General features: G+C 36.8%; 1 protein-coding gene across 2 annotated transcripts in view; it reads right to left on the bottom strand.

Moving 5' to 3' along the window:
• Window positions 1-3,167: 3,167 nt before the first annotated feature.
• The window catches only part of LOC105217546 (neuropeptide F receptor), a 128,845-nt gene continuing 108,439 nt past the window's right edge, over window positions 3,168-23,573 (bottom strand). For both annotated transcript variants that reach the window (XM_054229432.1, XM_054229431.1), the window contains one exon: window positions 3,168-6,639. In XM_054229432.1, the coding sequence (XP_054085407.1) occupies window positions 4,267-6,306 (2,040 nt within the window). In that variant the 5' untranslated portion in view covers window positions 6,307-6,639 and the 3' untranslated portion in view covers window positions 3,168-4,266. The remainder of the gene's footprint in view (window positions 6,640-23,573) is intronic.

The following is a 23,573-nucleotide window of genomic DNA, read 5'->3' as shown; positions in this document are numbered from 1 at the left end:
CTATTGCTATTAGAAACACATTTTCGTGAAATCTATATTTAAATCAGTGTTTCTTTGACCGGAATAACTCGTTTCTATAGAATATATTAAGTATTCCCCATCTTAACTAATTTTTTTTATAAATTTAGATTTAGTTTTTACTGAAATTAAGAAAAATTATCTTTCCTTCGAAAAGAGTGTTAACGGTAAGAAACATATTTATATCTATAGATAGCCACGCGGCTTTAAAATCACTGAAGTCTCTTAGGATGTCATCGAATACAGTGAAAGAATGACTGGAGCTATTAATGGCAATAACATTATGTTTCACGATAAGCCTGCAATGGGTCCCAGGGCATAGTGATATTCCTGAGAACTGCGAAGCAAATGAAATGGCCCCACCTTACAGTTAGATGCAAATAAAGTGGGAATATACATACCTCTGGCTAAGTTTAGATATTTAATCGACAAACATGCTGTAGATATACATAGCTGGGTCTGGGTGGAAAGAATCTCTGACTTTCAAAACCAGCAGATAAACGTGGTCTGAATGGAATATGACGACTACAGAAAATTAAAAGTAATGATAGTAGGGTTGTCAACAGGCCACTATCTGATTGAGAGACACACCAGCAGCCTGAGGATACCTTACAATGGTTACTACAGAAGATGACAATAGTAGAAGAAGAGACTATAACACATTTTCTATGTAAATTTAAGGCTTTGTATAGAAAAAGAATCGCTACTATCGGACACGGTTTCCTCGACGATGTGCTGAAAGTTGCACATATCAAACTTTAACAATTATTTAAAGACCATAGGGTGGTTCAGAGAAGACATAATAGGGTGAGGGAATTCCAGTGTCGGTGGTTTTATAATAGGCCTCCCTAAGGCATAGATGCATCAACAGACAAACACTAAAACAAACCTAACTCCACCTAGATTTAATTTTAAAAGACCGAGAACTTTTTCAATGAAGTTAAAATCCACTAGACGGCGCTGTGAATATGAAGTTTATGTTTTCAAAACAACCGTACTGTTTTTGGTTTATAAAAGACAACAGAAACTTTTCAGGCGCTTATATACGAAGTTATTTACAATTAATTGCCTACATTAAAACTGAAAAATATTCTCAAAATTATACTTAAAATATTCTAATATCCACACAGCTAATCCAATGCAATTTTCCCGCCATAAATTAAGTCTAAACAAGTTATAACTTAATCACTTTTTATGAGTACTATTTAAGCATACTTCAAAGAGAATATATGATGAGTTGGACCTGTCACTTTTCGGCGCTTATTACACACAAAATATAAATTACAACATTAAATGTAATATAAATGATGAAGAACTTTCGGCTTCGGGGATGAATGGTAGAGAAAAGGTACGGCCACTTTAATTTATGTGCACGAAGGGCGACAGCGACATGCACACTTATAACAAATAGCGGTTAATGTTTTATTCAACAACTAAATACCATGTAAAGGCAGCAAAAAATTGGGCATTTAGTAGGACAGTAGGCGAGTCGAAAAGCACACACACACACAGCGCGCAGTGAACTTGATAAAATAGAGATGGGAGAAAAAAGTTGGAAAAGCAAACATTGTGTAACTATGTTGGCCTATTAAAATTTCAAGTGCTCGATAAACTTTATTCTGTCGGCAATTTTTTCCTGTATTCTTTTTCTATGCCTGATGAGCCATTGTTGGCGTGTGACCTGTTGTGTTGGCAGTTTGGAAAAAACGGCAGCTTAACTGGATTGCTAGAGCGCTTGGCATGAATTCCAGCTCGGAAGCCGTGCGTTGGCAAAAGTAAACAAAGAAATATGAGAGCAACATGAAATCTCTTGGCGAGATTATGTGTGTATATGCTTGCATATGTTTGTTGAGTTTTTCTTCTGCCTTCTATGGCTGTCTATGCCATATAAGTGTGAGTATATGCCGACAAGCACTCTTGCGTAATCATAGCGCATTGAGTAAGCGATAGCACAGGGAAATCCGGTTCCGGCCTTTATAAATATGTAAGTATTATAACAAAAAAAAAAATACAAAGTGCGTTTTATATCTGAGCTCATGTGTGCGTGCAACTGTTTCGTCAGCCGTTTTGTATATCTCTTAATATTTCCGCATACACTTTTGTTGAGATTTTGCCTTTGGGCGCTATGGTAATCCGCTTACTTCCGCAATTGTAACATATAGGAGCTAGCATAGATGATTTTAAGAGTTATATATGTGTTAACATATGTATACCAATACACAAAAACACAATACTGAAGAAGAATGTGTCTAAAAGAGTAAAATATACCCAATGATTTAGTGTTTAATGTACGCTGTGTTATACAGTTGGAGCTGAATATGGATCGATCTATTCGTTTTCCAATATTAGAACGAAAATTTGGTAGTACTGACTCAACAAATAATCGGTCGAATTTCAAAAGATCAAAAAAGAGTATGAGATCTTAGACAATGAAGCTGTGTAGAAGAATCATCAAAAAAAGAGAAATCACACAGAAGCTCTGTAAATCAAATAAAACAGCCCCTAGAGCACAAAAAAATCTACTAGATCTCCAATATTAAACACAAAACAACATTCAATTATCACTGGAAATGATATTTGATGACTAACTTGAACATTATCAAAATTAGAGCGTGGCGAATGGAACACGCATGGGTCATAAGTCATAAATACAGTTAGAATAAAATAAATAAAATGCTTATTCCAGCTAAAAACTTAAGTGAGATTTTCTTAAATTACTTTTAGATAGATAAAAATGCCGATGTTACTTTGACGATAGGTCCGAAGCCCTTCATTGCTGTTGGTCGGCATGTTCTCAGGAATCGGCTAGTAGAAGATGAATTTGCAAGTAAGAACCGCTACTGGCTCCACCTGCAGATACTTCGCCACTCCATACTATTTCTAGGGGCGCTCCGAAGAAACAAACTGAGACAACTAGTGGTCTATATACCGACCACTGCAGACTAAGGCGTCATCTAAATAAACTCGAATCTGCTCGTCGGATCAGTGCAAGTTCTGGGATTAGACAGGCGGAAACACCTGAGCATCTATTCCTTGAGACTGCCCTGCGATTGCGAGTTTAAGGAGGCAGGCAATGGTGTCTCTCTACTATCCCCACATCATTAAATCTAATCTAATCTAACAGATATCAATCCGATTTCTTTCGGTCTTATGGCCCTACCAAGCAATGCTCTTAATTTATTCGTCGGCTCGAAATATGACCTAGGTCGTTGGACACGTTAGCTTAAATGAACTCCTAATTTCGTACCGCAAAAACTCAAGATAGATGAGAAGAAGATAAAAAGATATAGGTCAGATTAGACAACTATAAGTCATAGTATAAGTGTTGAGACCAAAGAACGCCTTTTAATTGTCGCAGGATGTCTGTTTAGGGATTGGAAAGTGTGTTCTACTATGTGGTTACTGATTAATTGGTAATAGAGAAATACTTAAAACCTTTTGCTATAGTCGAATTTGTTCGCCGAACAGTTGATACATTTGCCCAAAACTCCCTATTGTGACTGTCTACTGACAGTAGAATAACCTGAAGTCGATTGAGTCGATTTAATTTAAAAATTTCCAACCATTTAACAGTTTTTATCAACAAATAAGCGATTAAAAATCATTCACAGTGGATGGTTGACCGACTGATAGACACTTACAATAGCACCTGTAGTCGATAATATCGATTATCTTCTGCCAGTCGACACTCGCAATGGGGGATACTGCCATTCAATGACGAATATGTTCGCTCGAATACAGACAAGATAGAAAATTTTCTCTTTTATTGAACAAATCGTCGAACACAAAATTTGAATTCCAGCACTACCACCAACAATGAAAATTGTGTAGAAATGAACAAATCCAACGAACAAATTCGACATTGGATTTGCTAAAGAAGACATTCTCAGAATTGCTTATAGGTCAATTTTCTCTTCGAAGTCGAATAAAGACTTGAGACATCAGCAGAGCTGATGAGCTCGAACTTAAGACCGCTTCAGCCGAAATCTCATCAGTTTGGGAACGAGCTGATGCTCTATTGTCCTCATCACAAATTGCTGGCGATTTCAGCTGTCTAATGTCAGTGTCACTGTTATGACTTTATTCCTACAATTTTGTACCAATTTTCTTGTACACCAAATATTATCTCTCTCTTTCTCTCACATTTCCTCTTTCTCTATCTCTCTTTCTCGCTCTCTATCTCTGTCTAACTCCGACGCCCTCTCACTGTCCGTCCCACCCCACCTTACGCACTAAACTCACCCGGCCTTAGTTAAAAATTTGCTCGCCCACCTCTTTGTTGTTGCAGCCGGCTTCCAGCAGGCATATATCCTTGCCATTGTCCAAACTCACGAACGCAGTCTCCGTGAAATGCATCTCCACCGTATGCTCATCGCCCGACACACAATCCTCATCCATGGCAATGCTACAATCAAGATTTTGATTCTTATCATTCAGCGCGATATCCACCACATGTGTACCATGCACCAGCACCGTATTGCAACACTTATTATTTGACTTTAAAGCATCACCACCGTTGCTGCAGGTCAACTCGTGTGACTCGCCCGTGCATTTCTCTTTCGCGCGTGCCAACGAAGTCTCCTGCGTAACGCCATTCTCATTCTCATCATCACCCTCATCGATATCTATGCTCACACCCACACCATTGCTCATGTCATTGCGACGCGCACCACCGCATGTATTGCGATCCGAGCGATTGTAACAGTAACGATTCATTTGACGATGTTTGGATGGATTGAAGCAGGGCAAGACATGCTTGAACTCTTTGCGAAAATTCTCATTCAACCAGGCGTACAAGAAGGGATTGTAGCAGGTCGATGACATCGCGAGCGCATGCGTTATGAAGAAAATGAACGTGTAGAAAGACCAATCATTCGATTTGTCATAGAAATCATCGACCATATTGACAATATTCATCGGTAGCCACGAGCAAGCGAAGACGCCAACCATTGCGATTAGCATGAAGTTCGTGCGCTTCTTACGTTCACGATCGGCCGCATCGCGGGCCGCCGACTTAGCGCCGGGCCGACAGCGTTCGCGCATATTCAGACGCACCGACACCCAAATATAGCAAACCGTTATTGCGCCTAACGGCATAATAAACTGTCCAGTCGTTGTCAGTATACCGAAACCGCGACGAAAACTCTCCGAAGGCCAATTCTCCTCGCAGTATATCGTGGCGTCATCATCATACTCTGCAATCCCCGTGGCATTCAAATTCAGTTCGACGCCCGTCATAGAGGCCACCGTCGTAATCACATCGGTCAGCATATAAACGCCATACGGTGCTGCTGTGCTATTCAGATGTTCCAGCAGATTAGTTGGACCGTCCGTAATGAACGTGACGCCTTCGTTCACGTACTTCTTCTTGACATGCGCAACAACAACGCGCATATATAAGGCATACGGCGTGGTGGCGATCAACGAGAAGCACCAGATAAAAGCGAGCGTATAATAGCAGGTGCGTATTTGCATGCGCGGCTTGAAGGGGAAAACGATCACGAACACACGATCCACAGCGATCGCGGTTAGCGTAAATGTCGACAAATAAATACTGCAACCCTGCGCATAAGAGACCATGTGACACATGGCGGCACCGAATATCCAGCGTCCCATGAAAGTGTAGAGGGGCGTAAAGGGTACGGCCAACACGCAGAGCAGTATGTCGGAGATCGCCAGATTTGTGATGAAGTAATTGGTCACCGAATGCATGGCACGATTGCGTAAGACCACATAGCAGACCAACGCATTACCAAAGATGCCCAACACGAAGACCGTCGCATAGATGATGCAGAAAACGATTTGCACATAAGGATCGTTGATGAGATCGGCTTTGTGCTCGACCTCATAGCGCACATCCAAGCTGCCGCTACGATGCATACTCGTGGTCGTGCTCAATGTGCTCGCGCTCAGCGAGCTCTCACTCAAAGCCGTCACAGCGCTCACCGTGCTCATTGGCGTAAAGCCATCACCGGACACCGGTGTTGTTGTTGGTACCACTATGAGCTGCGTCTCGGTAGACTCAGCTTTCGCACTAGCTTTATGTGCTTTTGTAACAATTGTTGTTGTTGCATTGTTGGTTTCATTGTTATGCTGTGCCAGCGCCGACGCCTCGTTTGTTGTGTTGCCCAAAGCTCCGGCTAAAGTCAGCGCCGCCGAGGCGATGTTGAACAACAGTATGATTAAAGTCCATGTTGCTGTGTTGTAAAGTGGCTTAGCGGTGGTTGTTGTTGTTATTGGTTTGCGTCGTCGCCACATCGTCGCAGTGCTATGTGCATCCATTATCATTGCGGTGTGTGTGGTTCTGCCTTTGCAGTTTGAGCTCTGGCTCGGCTCTTGCTCTTGCTCCGTCACGTGCGTGGCAATAAATCAGCTCAAATTGTTTGTGGCGTTGTTGTTGTTACTACACGGTTGGATTGAAAGGATTAAACTGTTCTCATTGTTGCAGCACATTATGAGCGCGTCTGTGTGGGCGTGTAAGCTGGGCAGTCATAAAGCGCGCCGCCAAAGTCTTCAAAAGCGGCACTGTTGACAATTAAATTTCGCATACTGCTGTAACTGTTGTTTGGTCTCTGATTTATTAGTTGTTTACAAGTGTCCGTAGTTGCCTTAGTTAGTGATCTGTAAGTAAACAAAAGCGAAAGATAGTATTAAGTGGTATTTTTGTAAAACTTTTAGAAAGCAAATATGATGGTTGAAAACACATACGGGTATAAACAGGTAATCAACTATTATCAAGAAAATAGGAGAGGGCCTTTGGTCGAACATCTTTTCTGTCAGCATTCTGGAAGTGATTATTAGCTCTAAATCCACAGTCTGGTAGAAATCAAAATTCTTTGATGAAAATATGTACTATAGAGATATTTATGTAGGTGAACTTGAATTTTTGAACTGCTCTATCTATAGAAAGATATAATTGTTACTTAAAACTCGAAGAAACCTCTGAACATTTCGAAAAAATATAAGCCTCAGTTAATATCTACATAGATGGCATCATTTAAAAATATTCGAATATATCCGAAAGGTGGCGCTGAAGTCGATATTATTCTTAAAAGTATATTTATTATCCGGTTTGAATCTTATTTTGATCACATATTAGGACAACCAAATCAAGCTCTACAAGTCGTTTATCATTCCCGTCCTGCTTTACGGTGCAGAAGCTTGGACGATGTCAACATCAGATGAGACGACACTAGGAGTTTTCGAGAGGAAAATTTTGCGCAAGATTTATGGTCCTCAGAACATTGGCAACGGCGAATATCGCAGACGATGTAACGATGAGCTGTACGAGTTATACGACGACATTGACATAGTTCAGCGAATAAAAAGACAGCTGCTACTCTGGCTAGGTCATGTTGTCCGAATGGACGACAACACTCCAGCCCTGAAAGTGTTCGATGCAGTACCCGCCGGAGGAAGCCGAGGAAGGGGAAGGCCTCCACTCCGTTGGAGGGACCAGGTGGAGAGCGACCTGGTTACACTTGGGATCTCCAACTGGCGCCGAACTGCGAAGGAGAGAGAGAAGTGGCGCACTATCGTCGATTCGGCTATAACCGGCTAAACGGTTGCAACGCCAATCACATACATACATTAGGACAAAAATTCTGTATTACGTAAATTAGAAACAAGAATTTCATGAATTAAGATTTTAAACATTTCATGGTTTACTATCTGATATTAATCTCGTTATAGAAAATGTCAACAAGTACGTATACATTAGATGGCGCTGAGTGAAAAAAATGTTGTTCAAATCCCACTTGTTAAATATTTAGATGCTTAACTAGTAAAGAACCCCCACCATTTCCGCGATATTTACTAGGATATTTAATATTTAATTAACCGTAGCGTCTAATGTGTGACTTCCAAGAAATAGCTAAAATTTATTAATTTTAGAATATATATATTTTTATTGAAAATAATTTTTATTGGTGTCGCTCCAGTTTGTACAACCCCATTCATAAATATTCATAGAAAGCCTATATGCTAGATAAACTAAACAATGGTTGCCGCATATACCTCAGAAAAATTTAAATTGGTGCAACAATTGCAGTCATGTTGACAACATCTGTTTGCCGCCCAAGATCTCGACGACAACACCTTGCTCATGGTACAGTTAGTATTAGTACACTATGTAGATCAGGTCGCATCATTGAAAATAGGTATATGTGCAAAATGTTTTTTTTTGTTTTTTGCGTGTCGCGGTGTTAACATCTCGACTATTGGAATTATAAAAACAAGTAACGAGAATATAAGCAATAATTGGAAAATAATTCCATGTATATAAAAACAACAACTAACTTTCACTTTAGTTAAAAATGTGACTTGGAACCGAATTTCGTCTGAGGAACAGGTCAAGATTGAGATTATGAACAAGGATGGTTTAAAAAATTATGTAAATACTGCTAATGTAATGTGGCATCGAAAAACCATACGAAACTTTTTAGAAACCCCGTAATGTAATACAAAAAACATAAGCGTACTGGACCAAAATCTTCGATAAATGAACGTACCAATTTTGAAAGAAGACTTAAATCTTAAATATAAATGCAAAGTGTCTAAACCCGCGTTTATAATCTCCACAAAAACGCATGCATCCTTTTTCGAAAAATACAAATTCTAAGAAGTAGAGTTTCCAAATTTGATATTTAATGATGAAGAAAAAAAAGATATTTAGATGGATCATAAGCATTGGAGGGATCTACGACACCCTCGCCATACTTACTATAAGCGCAAACATGGCGGTGGATCTCTAATGATGTGCGTTGCTCTTAGCGCCAAAGAGAAGTCTCCCATTTGCCTTGTCTCGAGTCATATGAAACTAAAATATATATGGAATTGCTGGACAGTGAACTAAGGAATGGCAATAACTGGGTGTTCCAGCGGGATAACGCACTGATCCACCTCGCAGGATATACTAACTTCGGTGTCCGTCATTAAGTCAAGATCTAAATTCAATAGAGGATGTATGGGAAATCCATTCCGTAACATTTTTTAGCTGAACAAAGCAGTATGACAAGCGATTGAGGAGGAATGGGCGAAGATAAACGTTTCAGTATCGCAAAAGTTGGCCAATTCTATGGCAAATTGGCTAAAACTTTTGAAAAACAAGAACGGGGACAAAAATTTCATATTATTATATTAAATAAAAAAAAATTATATCAGTTAATTAAATTTAGTATGAGACAATTTTTGTTCGCCTTTTTTGTTTCTCTAAATAGTTTTGTAAATATTAAATATTCAAGACCGATATGAAATTATACTTATATTGGTGAGAAATTTATTTTAAGGTATTGCTAACTGATTTTGAAATAACAAATAATAAGAATTTTAAGAAAATATTTATGATTACTAAAAAACATTTTTAACCAGAAATTTATTGAAATATTTTAATTATTATTATTATTTTTTTGCAATTCTACAAAAAAATTTTAAATTTTTTTCAGTTTTTTTAGTCTTTTTATATTTATTTTTATAATATACATATGTTATGTGTTTCTAATACAAAAATATTAATTTTTTCTTTAAGATTGTTGTAAATTAGTACATTCGATTTACAATCATTTTCAATAACTATAAATTTCAATAACGACCTCATTTCCATTACAAAAACTAAATATTGAAATCAAAAGCTTCATTAATTGTGAATCTAATTTTTACCAAATTTCATTTCATTTCAATGCCAAACTAATTTCAATCAAGTGCATTTGAATAATTTCGAGCGAATATTTTCCACAAGCTGTCAATAATTCAGAGCTTCAATACTGATTTGCGCCTATTCCAATCGAAACGTTCCTCACACATTGCAATTAGTGCGGAAAATGGAATGTTTCATTTCATTTATTGACAGCAACAAAAATGCATTTAAATGGGAATGCTTGCTGCTTGCCAATTACTTCTTTGGTTCATTAAAAACGTAAATGAAGCGTGAGACACGAGAGGTCCACAAATTGGAATAAAAAAAACTGCTAAAATTGCCTTAGCACATATTTCTTCAACGCAGGGACTATGCAATTAAAGCGCCCGGCAATGCAATTCACATATCGACAAACAAACGGCGATATTTGAGGTGCAGTCATGCACTGCGCCGTTCACGAAATTATAAAAAATAAAAAAAAATGTTGATATTTTCTCATTTTGCTATTTTTAAATCTTGCACTGATTCATTTGATTTTCATATTTGATATTTTTCTACCATGCGATTTCATTTCTCTTACACTTGCATGCCATTTGCATTTGTAGGTTAGCCATTGGCCGTGCTTGAGTGCGTTTAGGGGCTGCATATTTTTGCTTTATGAGCACTCAGATGTCAAGGTTGCGTATACGTCATGTAGTACATTTGGTATTATTAGTTTTAGCGATGTAATTTTCATATTTTAGGTAAACAAATTAAATTTATGAGTATGCTATGAGTCACTGGGACACAAATTAGATTCACATCATAGAGTTGTATTCAATATTATTGCACAATATTTTTTATATTTTCCGTATGAAAATTGTATTGTTGTCTGGATAGTTACAAGACATAAATCATCAAAATAGATGAATATCTCCAATAATATTGCGCAATAAAATAAATATTTGACATGTTTTATTCTAGAAGTCACGGGGACACAAATTAGACTCGATTAGGAAATTAAGTTTCAATATTATTGTGCAATATTTTTTGAAATGATAAATTACGTAGAATGTAAAGTTTAATTTTGAATAGTTCATGAGTAAGTGAAATAAGAAATATATATTCAATATTATTGCGCAATAATTTTTTTGTTTTTATATATGTAATTGAAGGAAATATATATCTATATATTTAAGCGCATAGCATTAAATTTAATACATCTCTTCAATAATATTGCGCAATAAATTTTTTTATTTTATATATGAAAATTTTTTAGATGTAACAATGCACATTTCATTCAATTTTATGCCTATCTTTAATAATATTGCGCAATATTTTTTTTAATTTTTTTGTTCAAACCATCATTTTATTAGTTTAAGAAAGCTCTTTTTCTTCTTCATATCTTTTCTTCTGCGCTCTTAACATTATGTTCAAAACAGCCGAAAGTAAAATGTTTTATTAAAGCAACGCTGCAAAAACATTTTTTTAGAATTTCATTCCCTGGCGCTCAAACGCTCTACACACATCTGTTTTCAGCTTACATGCGCATAAGGGCGCGCACAAGTGCACTTGATGACCAACACGAGTGCTCAAAGTAATTTGCTGCATAATCACAGGCGCAACTAACGTTATACGCTTTTTATTTAAATATGTGTCTGCACGTGTGTGTATGTGTGTTTGAGTGCTGTGACACCTGCTACCCGCAGTTGGTTGCTCAATTTTTTGTTTAAAAGCAATTTCACACTTTTTCACATGATTTTCACACAAAACGAATTTCGCACCAAAAATGACTTTTGAGCTGCAGCACCGCGAAGTCATTATAATAAACGCGGCTGTGATGGCGGTGAATTAAATTTTTGCTTTTGGTTTTGCTGTTTTAACACTTAGCTACCGCATGATGTTGATGTTTTCGTTGTACGTTTTGAAATGTCAGCCGGCAATGCTGCAGGTGACCCACTCATAATGTGGGGAAACTTTTTTCAACGCGTCACAGCCTCTTTAAATGAAATCCCATTAAATTTTTCACATTTGCGCCTTTGTTTAGGTGTGAGAAACTCTGATGGAGACCAGGCAAGTGCGAATAAGAACGCAGACACCCTCGATGCGCTGAGGCTTAATAATGTCTTTCTGAAAAATGTTTTTTGTATTTGTATGTTTGACTTTGGTGCCAGGCGAATATTAACAAACACACAGTTGATGATGCGCAGCCTAACTAATACACAGACATTATGAAAGTCATTATATTTTTCACGCTTAAAGCCCACAGGTCACAGCTCATTTTTTGGATTCAATGCATGCATTCAAGTTAGGCACACACTTTTTTATGTGCTAAAGCAATGAAAGTGAGGTTATGTAAAGCTCTGTGAACCAAAAGTGTGTGTGATGATGTATGTGAGATGAAATGCGAAATGCGTGAAAAGTGTGACAAATGTATTTGAATTAAATTCAGATTTGTGTCAGTTTATATAAGATTTGTGTCAGCTGAAATCAACTTTAGTATCAAAAGGTAGATGATTTGGTTATTTTTTTATTATGCAAGGCCCTTCCGTCAATGATGTAGCACATATTTTTATGAATGAAATTTAAAGATATACGGTATATTTAACAATACAGCAACTTTAACGTTTTCAGAAAATTAATTTAAGTCATAAAATCGAGAGAAAATTCCAAACATGAACTAAATATAAATAACTCTAAAAGTATATTTATTTATTTTATAAAAATAATACTAATAATTTCGAATTTTGAAAGTTAGTCTTTCTCATTTTTTGATAATATAATTTTTTGTTTAACAACTTAAACAACCGAAAATATTGCTTAGAGAGAGTTTTTTTTTAGTCCAGCAAATTTTCTATCTTAAACGCATTAAATTTGGTACTCAATATATAATACTTTCCTAAATATTTTACTGTTTTCGAAAGCTGGCATGTCATTATGTCAAAATGTTTCATTAAATTTTTCCAAAATTTTCCAGAAAGCTTTTTCAAGGGCATTATATTATGAAGATATTTTCTGATTCACATTTCACTAGGAGACAGTTCCTTTATAAATTCTAAATACAGTTCAACTTCTCTAACTCGAATCACCAAAATCCACAAAAAAAAAACGTCGAGTTAGAGAGACTTCGAGTTATAGAAATTTTCATTAAAACATAAAAGCTGTAAAATATAGATTTATACCCAGTTCTATTAATTTATTTTCTTTGCATAAAGTTTTATATACTTTTTCGCCTTCATATAACATAGGGAGTCTGTTAAAAATTTTGCACCGATAGTAAAATTTTAAATTTTGTAATAAGACTTGGTCGAAATGTTCGATTTTTGGAAGGAAATTTGTATAAAATTTTACTTCTAAAAGCAATAAAAAAATTTATTGTCTCATTGAAAACCATATGTCTGAAAAAAACACCCATTTTATCTAAATATATTTTATTGTTTTCGAAATATGTCAACACAACGTCAAATTTAAAACTTCTCCAATACTATTGAACACATAATTGATAACATTTTCACTTTTCTATAATAGGTGGTAACAAAGCTAGCTTCATGGAGAATTTCATAAGAATAAGTTTAAATTTTCAGTATTAATTTCAAAATCAAATAATTTTTAATGTAGAATATTTTAAATAGTTTTTAAAGATAACGCAAAAATGATTTGAGAAAGTATTGAAATATTTTCGTATAGATATAGATTTTTAAAAGAGGATTGCCACATATCGACAAAAAGATCAGCTGAGTCAGATTTTACGAATCTATGCTAAACGCGAGAGATTTCCGAAATACTACTGCAACTTTTTGGACACATCTTTCATATATACAGTTAATGATACGAGTTGCCAACTATCTTAAAAATCAATTAATAGCAAAATTATGGAAAATGTAAGGGTTCTTATTAAACTTTCGAGAATGGTTTCGATAAATTATGAGTTTATGAATATTATATATATAATACGAAAGTCATAAATTGTTTATTTTGAAACTAATTCTATTTACATTTTTTGAAACAATTATTCGAAACAGTTTGTTTACGTTCAAATTTTGTTCGTATTTGCAAAATTATTAAACACTGGTGAATTTGAATGGATAATGCTGACTGAGCGCCTAGTTTTTTGTGGCTTATTGTAAAATAGAACTGCTTAACAGTATACTACATTGTTTATTTATATGTAAATATTTTAAGGGGTTACGTGGGTTTCGTGGATTCAAAAAATCGCGTATTTGTATTTTTTCTACAACATCTCAAGAATATTGTCCTAAAGTCGATCCTAATAATAGTTTTGGAGATACAGCCTTTGGAAAGTGTGCGCTCCAAGTCAAGTACTGTCAAAACTTTAAACACGTTTTTCTCGGAACCGTGTTTTCAAAGTCGGTTGTCAAATTTTCTCGAAAACTACTCAACCGATCTTTATGAAATTTTGAACAGGTGTTCGAGATACAATGTACTCGTGCTAGAACGAAGGATTTTATTTTTTTGCAATTACAACTATTTAAAAAAAAGAAATGTCAAGCAAATTTGTCCGAAATTTTTATTTCTTTTGGAAAAATTTCTGCTAAAATTCCAATTTTCACTTTTTTGTCTTTCCTTCGTTCAAGCACGAGAATATGGTCTTACCTAAAACACTTATTTTTGTTTTTTCATTTTGGATGATCCTGTCAGGAGTTATGCTAACAACGCGGACGCACGAGGGGTAACCGGAAATGAAGTCGCAATGTTTTTACTTTTTCTTTTTTGAAAATTTCAGAAATTATTCTTTAAATATGTATCTATAAGGCAGAAAAAAGTTTGGATTAAATAAATATTTAATTTTTTACATGGAAAAAAAATATTGAAAATAGACAATTTTTTACGCGACAAAAACTATGAAACCCCTTAATAGCGCTATTTACTTTGGTAACCATTTCTGGTTCGAAAATACAAAAAATTTATAAACATTTCTCTACAAAGGTTTTGCTTGTCTACCGTTTGAAAAAAAGAGGGAAACGGGAAACTTTTTAGATGCTAGAGAGATAGCGTACACATAAGATATACATTTTTTTGAATATCATTGATGGAATGACTTGACAAACATTTTCGAAAAACTTCCTTGAGTAAAAAATAATTCCAGCCAAACACGTCTGCATACGAACTCTACACAATGAGTCAGTTAAAATGCGCCAAAAGCCATACTCAACACATTAAAATAACATACAACCAACAATCAGAGCCACTTTGTGCGAAATATTTCGAACATGAAAATCCATTCGAATTGATTATATCTAAATATGTATATGGTGATTGTATGTATGTGCTGAAATAAAATAGAAAATTTGCATAAAAATCATCAGCCGCTAAGTAATTTATTGTGTACGCTAACCGCAATTTGATTGCATATATTTATGCGTTTGGCGACAATTCGAGTGTTATTGCAATGATAAAGCATCCGGTAGTGTTATGTGTATTTGTGTGTTGTGGCGTTATGACGCCACGCTACATAAGTGGCGCTTTTATATTATGAAAGCGATAAGAAAAACTGCGAGATAATGATTATTTGATAGCAACACAAAAAATATTTATAATAAAATTATAGATTATAGTATGAAGAGTGAAATAAATATATATATAGAGAATACATATATACCAAATAACTGAATGAAAAGCCGCTGCCGATTTATGGCGTCATTTGGCATGTGGATTATTGAATGGCACTGCACTGTGCTGATAAATACAATTTTATAATCATCATCATGCTCATAAACTAACGGTAATTACAGTAATTTGATAAATTTGCACCTGACTCCTATAGCGAAATATAGACACCTGCCTTCGTTTAGTGAGGAAATGGCATGAATGAATTTATAAGTGATTTTATTTATTTACACAAAAACACAACAACAACAACAAATTTTCAATTTCACTGTCGCCGTGTCCGGTTTTTAGCTTCATTCAGGTTAATCCTTATCGAGCGCACGTTTCCGCGTCAGAATATTTCAGCATTTTTCTATATTTTTTTGTAATTTTTGCTGTTGTTGTAGCATTTGTTTAGCATTTCTTCGTTTTTAGTGATTTTTTATTTTTTGCGTTGCCCCGAGTGCTGCCATATCTTTTTCTGACAGCCTTATCAATTTTTTATATGTGTGTGAATCCGGGCTGCTGCCGCTGCCACTTCATTACTCATACCCAATCCATAAAAGTTTTACGCAGCCATGCATGAGATTGCAATGTCTTGTTAGCGCTTATCGATGAAAATGATAAATTTATACAAAACGCGCGCTCATGATTAATGCATTGTGTGTGTGCTAAAAATGTTTATGAAAGGAATTTTTTCACCATTTAATTCCACGAAGTTGGGGGTGAAAACTATTGAACTCAAATGTGGTGTTTACAGGTCACTGGCAAGTACTTGGAGACGACTGGCATGAGTTTGACACAACTTTAAAAAATTAATAATATAAAACAGGGGAATCTAATAAGCTTAAGATTCTTAAATCTGAATTTAAAGAAATTTAGAAAAATCATTTGAACTTATGTCTGGAAGGGAGAACATAAGGCACACTACCATATGGAACTCATTCTCACGTACTTTTCAAAGAATCCACAGAATAGTTACAAATGTAGTAGATTCATGCTGATCCTCGAGAAATAGTCTAGTTTCAAAAGCTTTTATAGCTCCTGTATGAGGCAAATTTTTTTGTCCAAATCGTTCTCTTTGTGGTCTCCCAATCCTTTCCACACACTTTTGTTTTTTCACTTTTCTTCAGTATGATAACAAAATATCTGCGACGTTTCGATAAATTTCAAGATTAAAAGAATCTCTCGTTGGATGGCATCACTACACGAAAGTTATCGATTACAATATATATATCTGAATTTAAACTCAACGAAAGATCATTTGAAATTATGTCTGGTTCACAGTATGTCAATTTTAATGACACTAATAATATGATGGTAATCGTATTGCCATAATTATGATACTGATGACACTTCAATTGTCGACAGCTGTAAAAAAAACTGTGAGTATTCCTGTTTAATCTAAACACGAAAATTGTAACTTTATAAGCTTGGTTCACATTATGTCAAATTTAATGACGCTAATCTCATAAAATTTCTCCGATTATAAAAGTAGGGGTTATTGATTTTCAGCACTTTCAGTTTTTTGGAAAGAGCTTCTATGTAGTTTAAAACAATGAAAATAATTTAATTTATGTCTGATTTGGAGTATGTCAATTTTAATGACACTTTATTTTCAATGACACCATCAAATTCATGAGAGCTTCAGTATTTCACTATTTAAATGATATTTCTCTCAACTCTCTCTGTTCTTCAACTTTATAGAAATACGGCGAGTATTATTGTATCACTCAAAAAGGAAAATTCGTATTACTTTATACCTGGTTCACAATATGCCATTTTATATGACAATATGATTCCTATGATATGTTCCAATATGAAGGGATGATTTTGATGCAATGGTTAGAGGTTGTTCATCAGATCAGTATCATCAGATTTGTATTCTAAAGAGAATATTTTCATGAAGTGTGTAATCGAAAACTGGTACAGTGGATCTTAAATGGGACCATCATTAAAAGGCTCGTGCTTCCAGAATTTACCGATTATTATCAAGAACTGTATTTTTAGTCCGACTAGATGCAGTTAAAGTCGGACGTTATCAGCATTATATGTTTTATTTAAATCAAGCTCTCACATTGTCAGTTTATATAACAATAGTATACACTTCACTCTCGCCAACAGGTGTTAGTATAGACTAAGTAAACAATTGAACCAAAGCCAAACTCTGCAATTCCCTCATCATTCCTATCCCGCTTTATGGTGCAGAAGCGTGGACGATGTCAAAATACGATTAGACGACACTATGAGGTTCGACATTGACATAGTTCAGCGAATAAAAAGACAGCGGCTACGCTGGCTAGGTCATGTTGTCCGAATGAACGAAAACACTCCAGCTTTCATTGTGTTTAATGGAGAACCCGCCGGTAGTAGCAGAGGAAGAGGAAGGCCTCCACTCCGTTGGAAATACCTGGTTACACTTGGGATTTCCAACTGGCGCTGTATTGCGAGGAAAAGGGAAGAATGGCTCGTCATTATCGAATAAACACAAATAAACCCAAAATAGAATATATTTTATGTTTTCAGGATCGGGACAAAAGAGAATTCAGTCCTCATTTGATCGGCTCTCGTGGTGCTTATAAGGAGTTAGGGACAAGTTTACTCACCGGAAGTTGAATATCTCCCCCTCTTCTTTTCTCTCTCTCTGTAGCTATGGCAACGATTGGCAACTAAGGGGTTAATTTAAGCATTTTGCCTGATCCCTACCATTGGCGTTGTGAATTCATCTCAGCACTTTCTTTATGACTACACCTTTTATGAGAATCACAAGTTGGATAGTTTTGGATCATCACTCATTTATTGAAAATGTTAATTGTGATACTCGAATGGTATTCAATCTCAACTAATACATTTCAATGCGACAAAAAACTGAATTTATATATATATATATATATATATTGGGGGATGGGGTCATATGTAGAAGTTCACGCAAGTAAGGAAAGTTTCTGATTGCCATTCACTTGGGAATGGCCAGGAACGATTCTTTTGCATATGACTCAAGCAGCTCACGACTTCCGGTTTTAGACCAAGTATCCCCTGGGTAGCTAACAGACATCCGTTTGGAGGCGAGCTAAAGTGAGAAGGCGAAGCCCGCTTGTGCGGTTGTGCGTAGGGCTTGGGACCCACCACATAAAAAAATCTCCCCAATGAAAACAAACACCGAGCCTCGGATGAGAAACCCCCCTTTTGATGACGACCCCTGCAAACGTACTAAGGATCATGATTTGAGGGCATGCACCTGGAATGTCCGGACTCTTAATTGGGAAGGTGCCTCTGCCCAGCTGGTTGATGTCCTCATACAACTAAAGGCTGACATCACCGCCGTCCAAGAAGTGCGATGGACGGGACAAGGACGGAAGAAGGTGGGTCCTTGTGACATCTACTACAGCGGCAATATAAAGGAGCGCAAATTTGGTGTTGGATTTGTGGTGGGAGAGAGACTACGTCGCAGAGTCCTGGCATTCACCCCGGTGGATGAACGTCTTGCCACAATCCGCGTCAAAGCGAGGTTCTTCAACATATCGCTGATTTGCGCCCACGCCCCAACGGAAGAGAAGGACGATGTGACCAAAGATGCTTTCTATGAGCGCCTAGAACGCACCTATGAGCGCTGCCCCCCCACGATGTCAAAATGTTGCTTGGCGATTTTAACGCCAGGGTGGGTAAAGAAGGTGTCTTTGGCACAACAGTCGGAAAATTCAGCCTCCATGACAAATCATCGTCAAACGGCCTGAGGCTGATCGACTTCGCTGGGGCCCGAAATATGGTTGTCTGTAGTACCAGATTCCAGCATAAAAAAAATTCATCAAGGAACGTGGCTAACCCCTGATCGAAACACGCGCAATCAAATCGATCACGTTGTGATAGACGGAAGACATGTCTCCAGTGTTTTAGACGTGCGTACGCTCCGAGGACCAAACATTGACTCGAACCATTATCTAGTAGCAACAAAGATACGCACTCGCCTCTGTGCAGCAAAGAACGCCCGTCAACAAACACAAGGAAGGTTCGACGTCGAAAAGCTGCAATCACAACCGACAGCCGAACGATTTTCTACTCGACTTGCACTCCTGCTCTCTGAGAGCACTCATCAGCATCTCGATATAAGGGAGCTGTGGAACGGCATCTCAAACTCATTGCATACCGCTGCAGCCGAAACAATTGGTCTCCGGCAACGCCAAAAAACCAGTTGGTACGATGAGAATTGTCGTTCCGCAGTGGAGAGAAAACAGACTGCCTACCTCGCAACGTTGCGATCGACCACAACACGTTCGGGGTGGGATAGACATCGAAAACTGAAGAGGGAAGCGAGACGCATTTGCAGACGTAAAAAGAAAGAGGCCGAAATGCGTGAGTATGAAAAGCTTGAAAAGCTGGCCGACATGGGTAATGCTCGAAAATTTTATGAAAAGATGAGGCGATTAACAGAAGGTTTCAAGACCGGAGCATTATCATGTAGGGACCGAGAAGGTAATCTGGTAACGGATGTCCAGAGCACACTGGGATTATGGAGGGAACACTTCTCCGACCTGCTCAATGGCAGTGAAAGTACAACACCAGGAGATGGCGAACCCGATTCCCCAATCGATGACGATGGAATAGATGTTCCATTACCCGACCATGAAGAAATTCGAATAGCAATTACCCGCTTGAAGAACAACAAAGCGGCGGGGGCCGATGGATTACCGGCCGAGCTATTCAAATACGGCGGCGAAGAACTGATAAGGTGCATGCATCAGCTTCTTTGTAGAATATGGTCGGAAGAAAGCATGCCTGACGATTGCAATCTTAGTGTGCTCTGCCCAATCCATAAGAAGGGAGACCCCACAATCTGCGCCAACTACCGTGGTCTCCTCAATATCGCATATAAGGTTTTGTCGAGCGTATTGTGTGAAAGACTAAAGCCCACCGTCAACGAACTGATTGGACCTTATCAGTGTGGCTTTAGACCTGGAAAATCCACAATGGACCAGATATTCACCATGCGCCAAATCTTGGAAAAGACCCGAGAGAGAAGAATCGATACTCACCATCTTTTTATCGATTTTAAAGCTGCCTTCGATAGCACGAAAAGGAGCTGCCTTTATGCCGCGATGTCTGAATTTGGTATCCCTGCAAAAACTGAATTTACATTCGTTAAAATCTGATTTGGTGAGCTCTGTGTCTGGATACCGACTAAATATTATTCAGGGCTCAATAATGAAAATTCTGGATATAATCAACTGAATAAGAAGCTCTAAAAACAAGATTACCCGGGTTAAAGCCTCAGTTCCAAAAGATAATAAAATTGCACCAAATCGTTTGTCATGAAAAATACTTTAAAATTGCCCACATTTCTCTTCGAATTAACGCTCTTGTTGCCACTCTTAGCAGATAACCACAAAAGCGCTCGCATATACGCCAGCATCCAAAAACATGCTGCTCGTACACTTAAACTCAGTCGAATAAAACCCATATTGTCCAACCGTCGTCTTGTCATGCAAATGACTGTTGTCAGTTGCACACTGACAAGCTACCTCAATTTACTGCCATTTAACTGCTGCTGACGGAAATGTAAGTTTCCTTTTTTGTCAGCTCTGACAGCACGAAACTCATTGTGCTAGAGTATGTGGGTGCATATGTGTCTGTGGAGCGGTCGTAAAACAATAATTTTGAAACGGAAAATTAAAACTAGTCGACCAAGCTGCCGGTGGATGAGTTAGGGTTAATAAACTGGTATGAGTTAGGGTTAATAAACTGGAGAGGAAGCGAAGTGTGGGTAAGTAGTGGAAGTGGGGAGTGTAGTTTACTTGACTAGCTATCACACGCATATTTTACAAATATTCCATGCATCGTTAGAAAAATGCATGTATCATATTTAGAAGAAAGTATTATGGTACTCACTTTCACTTACTTTCGAAGAATCGATTTTAATGACTCGACCAGTTATATACTAAACAGCGCTGTTATACTAACTGAGAACTAGCAGTATGGAGATGAAATGCCTCAAGCAGCTAGAAGATCAGTAACTGGATGCCTCTTTATATAATCGGATCACTTTTTGTACAACGGGGTATGCGTGATTCCAATTATAGTCGACAAAGAAAATATCTGATTTGTTGGCTTCTTCTAAATCGCAACTGAAGCTACCGTTCTGAAGCAGAGCTCTCTCCCAATAACATCTCACTTGAATTCCCAAATTTATTGAAACGATCCACCTCCGTACAACAGCTACACAGACATAGTGATTAGAAAAGAACACTACTATTAAGTATGACCCGAGTCCTTAAGACCCATGATTCGATATTTTATTTTGGATACAACCGATATCGGAAGAAGTGCTTCCAAGCGAATACACAGCATTATTCACTAACAGTTGGTTACCAGTAACAGATGAAGAGTTCCTGAACCATCCATCTCTTCACGACAACCCCAACTTACTCCTGATACAAACCTTACTGCTGAGGCAGACCCCGTCAAAAGAGAACGAACACTGTAGCTTTTATTATTGGATATCGCCACCAGAACTGCAACTTCTTGATGAACTCAGAAAGGTGCTAAGAGGAATGAAGTTGTTTAAATCACAAAAGTAAATTTGTCGAAAAATTGTGGTAGAGACTTTGGATCTGTGATGGGATGCGATTGGAACTTTCATTGACCCGGCCACCTCATATGATCTGTTATATTTTTGGAATGAATGTAATAAATTTTGCCTCGACTTGTAGTTGAACTTCTTGAACCACAGATCCACTTAACCGGAATGAACGTTCTGATGACCTACGAGGAAATTTCATCTGAGTATTTTAATACGAAGACGGTACCGCGAGTAGCCTACTACTACCATAAACGTTACTTACTGCACACTTACTACGAATACTTCGTGTTCGCAGTACTTTTCTCCTGGTATCAACCAAAGTGATGCATAATAAACATCGACCTTTTTTAGCCCCTGTAGCTTCTCGCTTGCAATAAAGCAAAAAAAAAAAAAATAATTTATGTTTATTGCTTTCATTCTAACCCTTATATTGTATCCTTTCATTCCACCAGAGAGTAAGCTGTCAAATTGATAAAACAATAGATGCCAATGAACCTATATTAAAACACCTTGTCTTTACCAAACTACCGTTAAGTAAATGGATTCGATTGCATTGAAAAAAAGGTTGTCAAAAAGTTTGAAGGCCCAAAGTTTTCCGATCCCTCACAGTAACAAATAAAATTAAAAAGACAATACTTTATTATTATTAATGAAATTTCTAGGAACTCTGCATTCAAATCACCAAATTAACACGAAAATAATTCCATAGTGAAGACAAGACAATATATACCTTTTTATACGATATATACTGCATACAGCTCTATATATTCACTTCATTGCACTTTCCTTGTGTATGTGTGTATATTTTTTTGACAATTTCTTAATCAGCCAATAAAAATGTAAATTTAATTTTCCACCGAAGGCATAACTGAATTCACTTACAAAGAAATTATATTTACGTGACTGAACTGACAGAACAGACAATTTTCAGATAAATCATAAATATCCATAAAAAGGTAAGGTAAAGAATACAATTATATGAATATAGAATTGTATGCATATAGAAGAATATTTAAGATGTCTTACAGGAACATTAACATATTGAATTGTCCATATTATTATTCAGTTATTTGCTTAATCTAATAACCAAGAGGTGTCGAGATTAAGATGGATCCAATTTGAAAATGTAACTTTAACAGTAGAAAATAACAACAAGACCGAAGGGTTAGACAACAGAGAATCCTTCTATTAACAAACGGAAGAAAGTTGATCTTTGACGGCTTTACTTCGAATCTCCCATGATCACTATTGCCAATATTATCAATGAAATTTTAATATACATTTTGAATTCGATCAAAAAGTGTCGCAACAATTTATTGGACATGATTTCTCATTAAATTCCGACGAGAAATAAGGTCTAATTTTGGCTAAAATTATACATCATAAAAATTTGAGATGCTGGGTAATATGTGCTCACCGAACTACCTATAAAACCACAAAATTAAACCTTTTGGTATTTGGTATGCTTTACCAATTCGGCCGAATAGAACAAAAGCAAACTATGATAAGTTTGATTATGATTTCAAGAGGACGTTGCTGTGGACCACACGCCGAATTGGCGTTACTAAGAAAAAATTTTAGAGATGTAAAAAGGCCTCATATTGAATCGAGATACCTCTCAAAACATACATTTTCACAGTAATCGGACAATTAGATTATAACCTTTTCGCACGGGACCTAATTAATTAATAAACCGGCCTTTGATCGATTAAAGAGCTGATTTGGATAGGTAGATGTTGCTTCTGGAAATAAATAATAAAT

This window comes from Zeugodacus cucurbitae, chromosome 4, assembly GCF_028554725.1.
Source record: "Zeugodacus cucurbitae isolate PBARC_wt_2022May chromosome 4, idZeuCucr1.2, whole genome shotgun sequence".
Lineage (NCBI taxonomy): Eukaryota > Metazoa > Arthropoda > Insecta > Diptera > Tephritidae > Zeugodacus > Zeugodacus cucurbitae.
The sequence above is the reverse complement of the archived record's forward strand: the minus strand, read 5'-3'. Positions and strand labels throughout refer to the sequence as shown.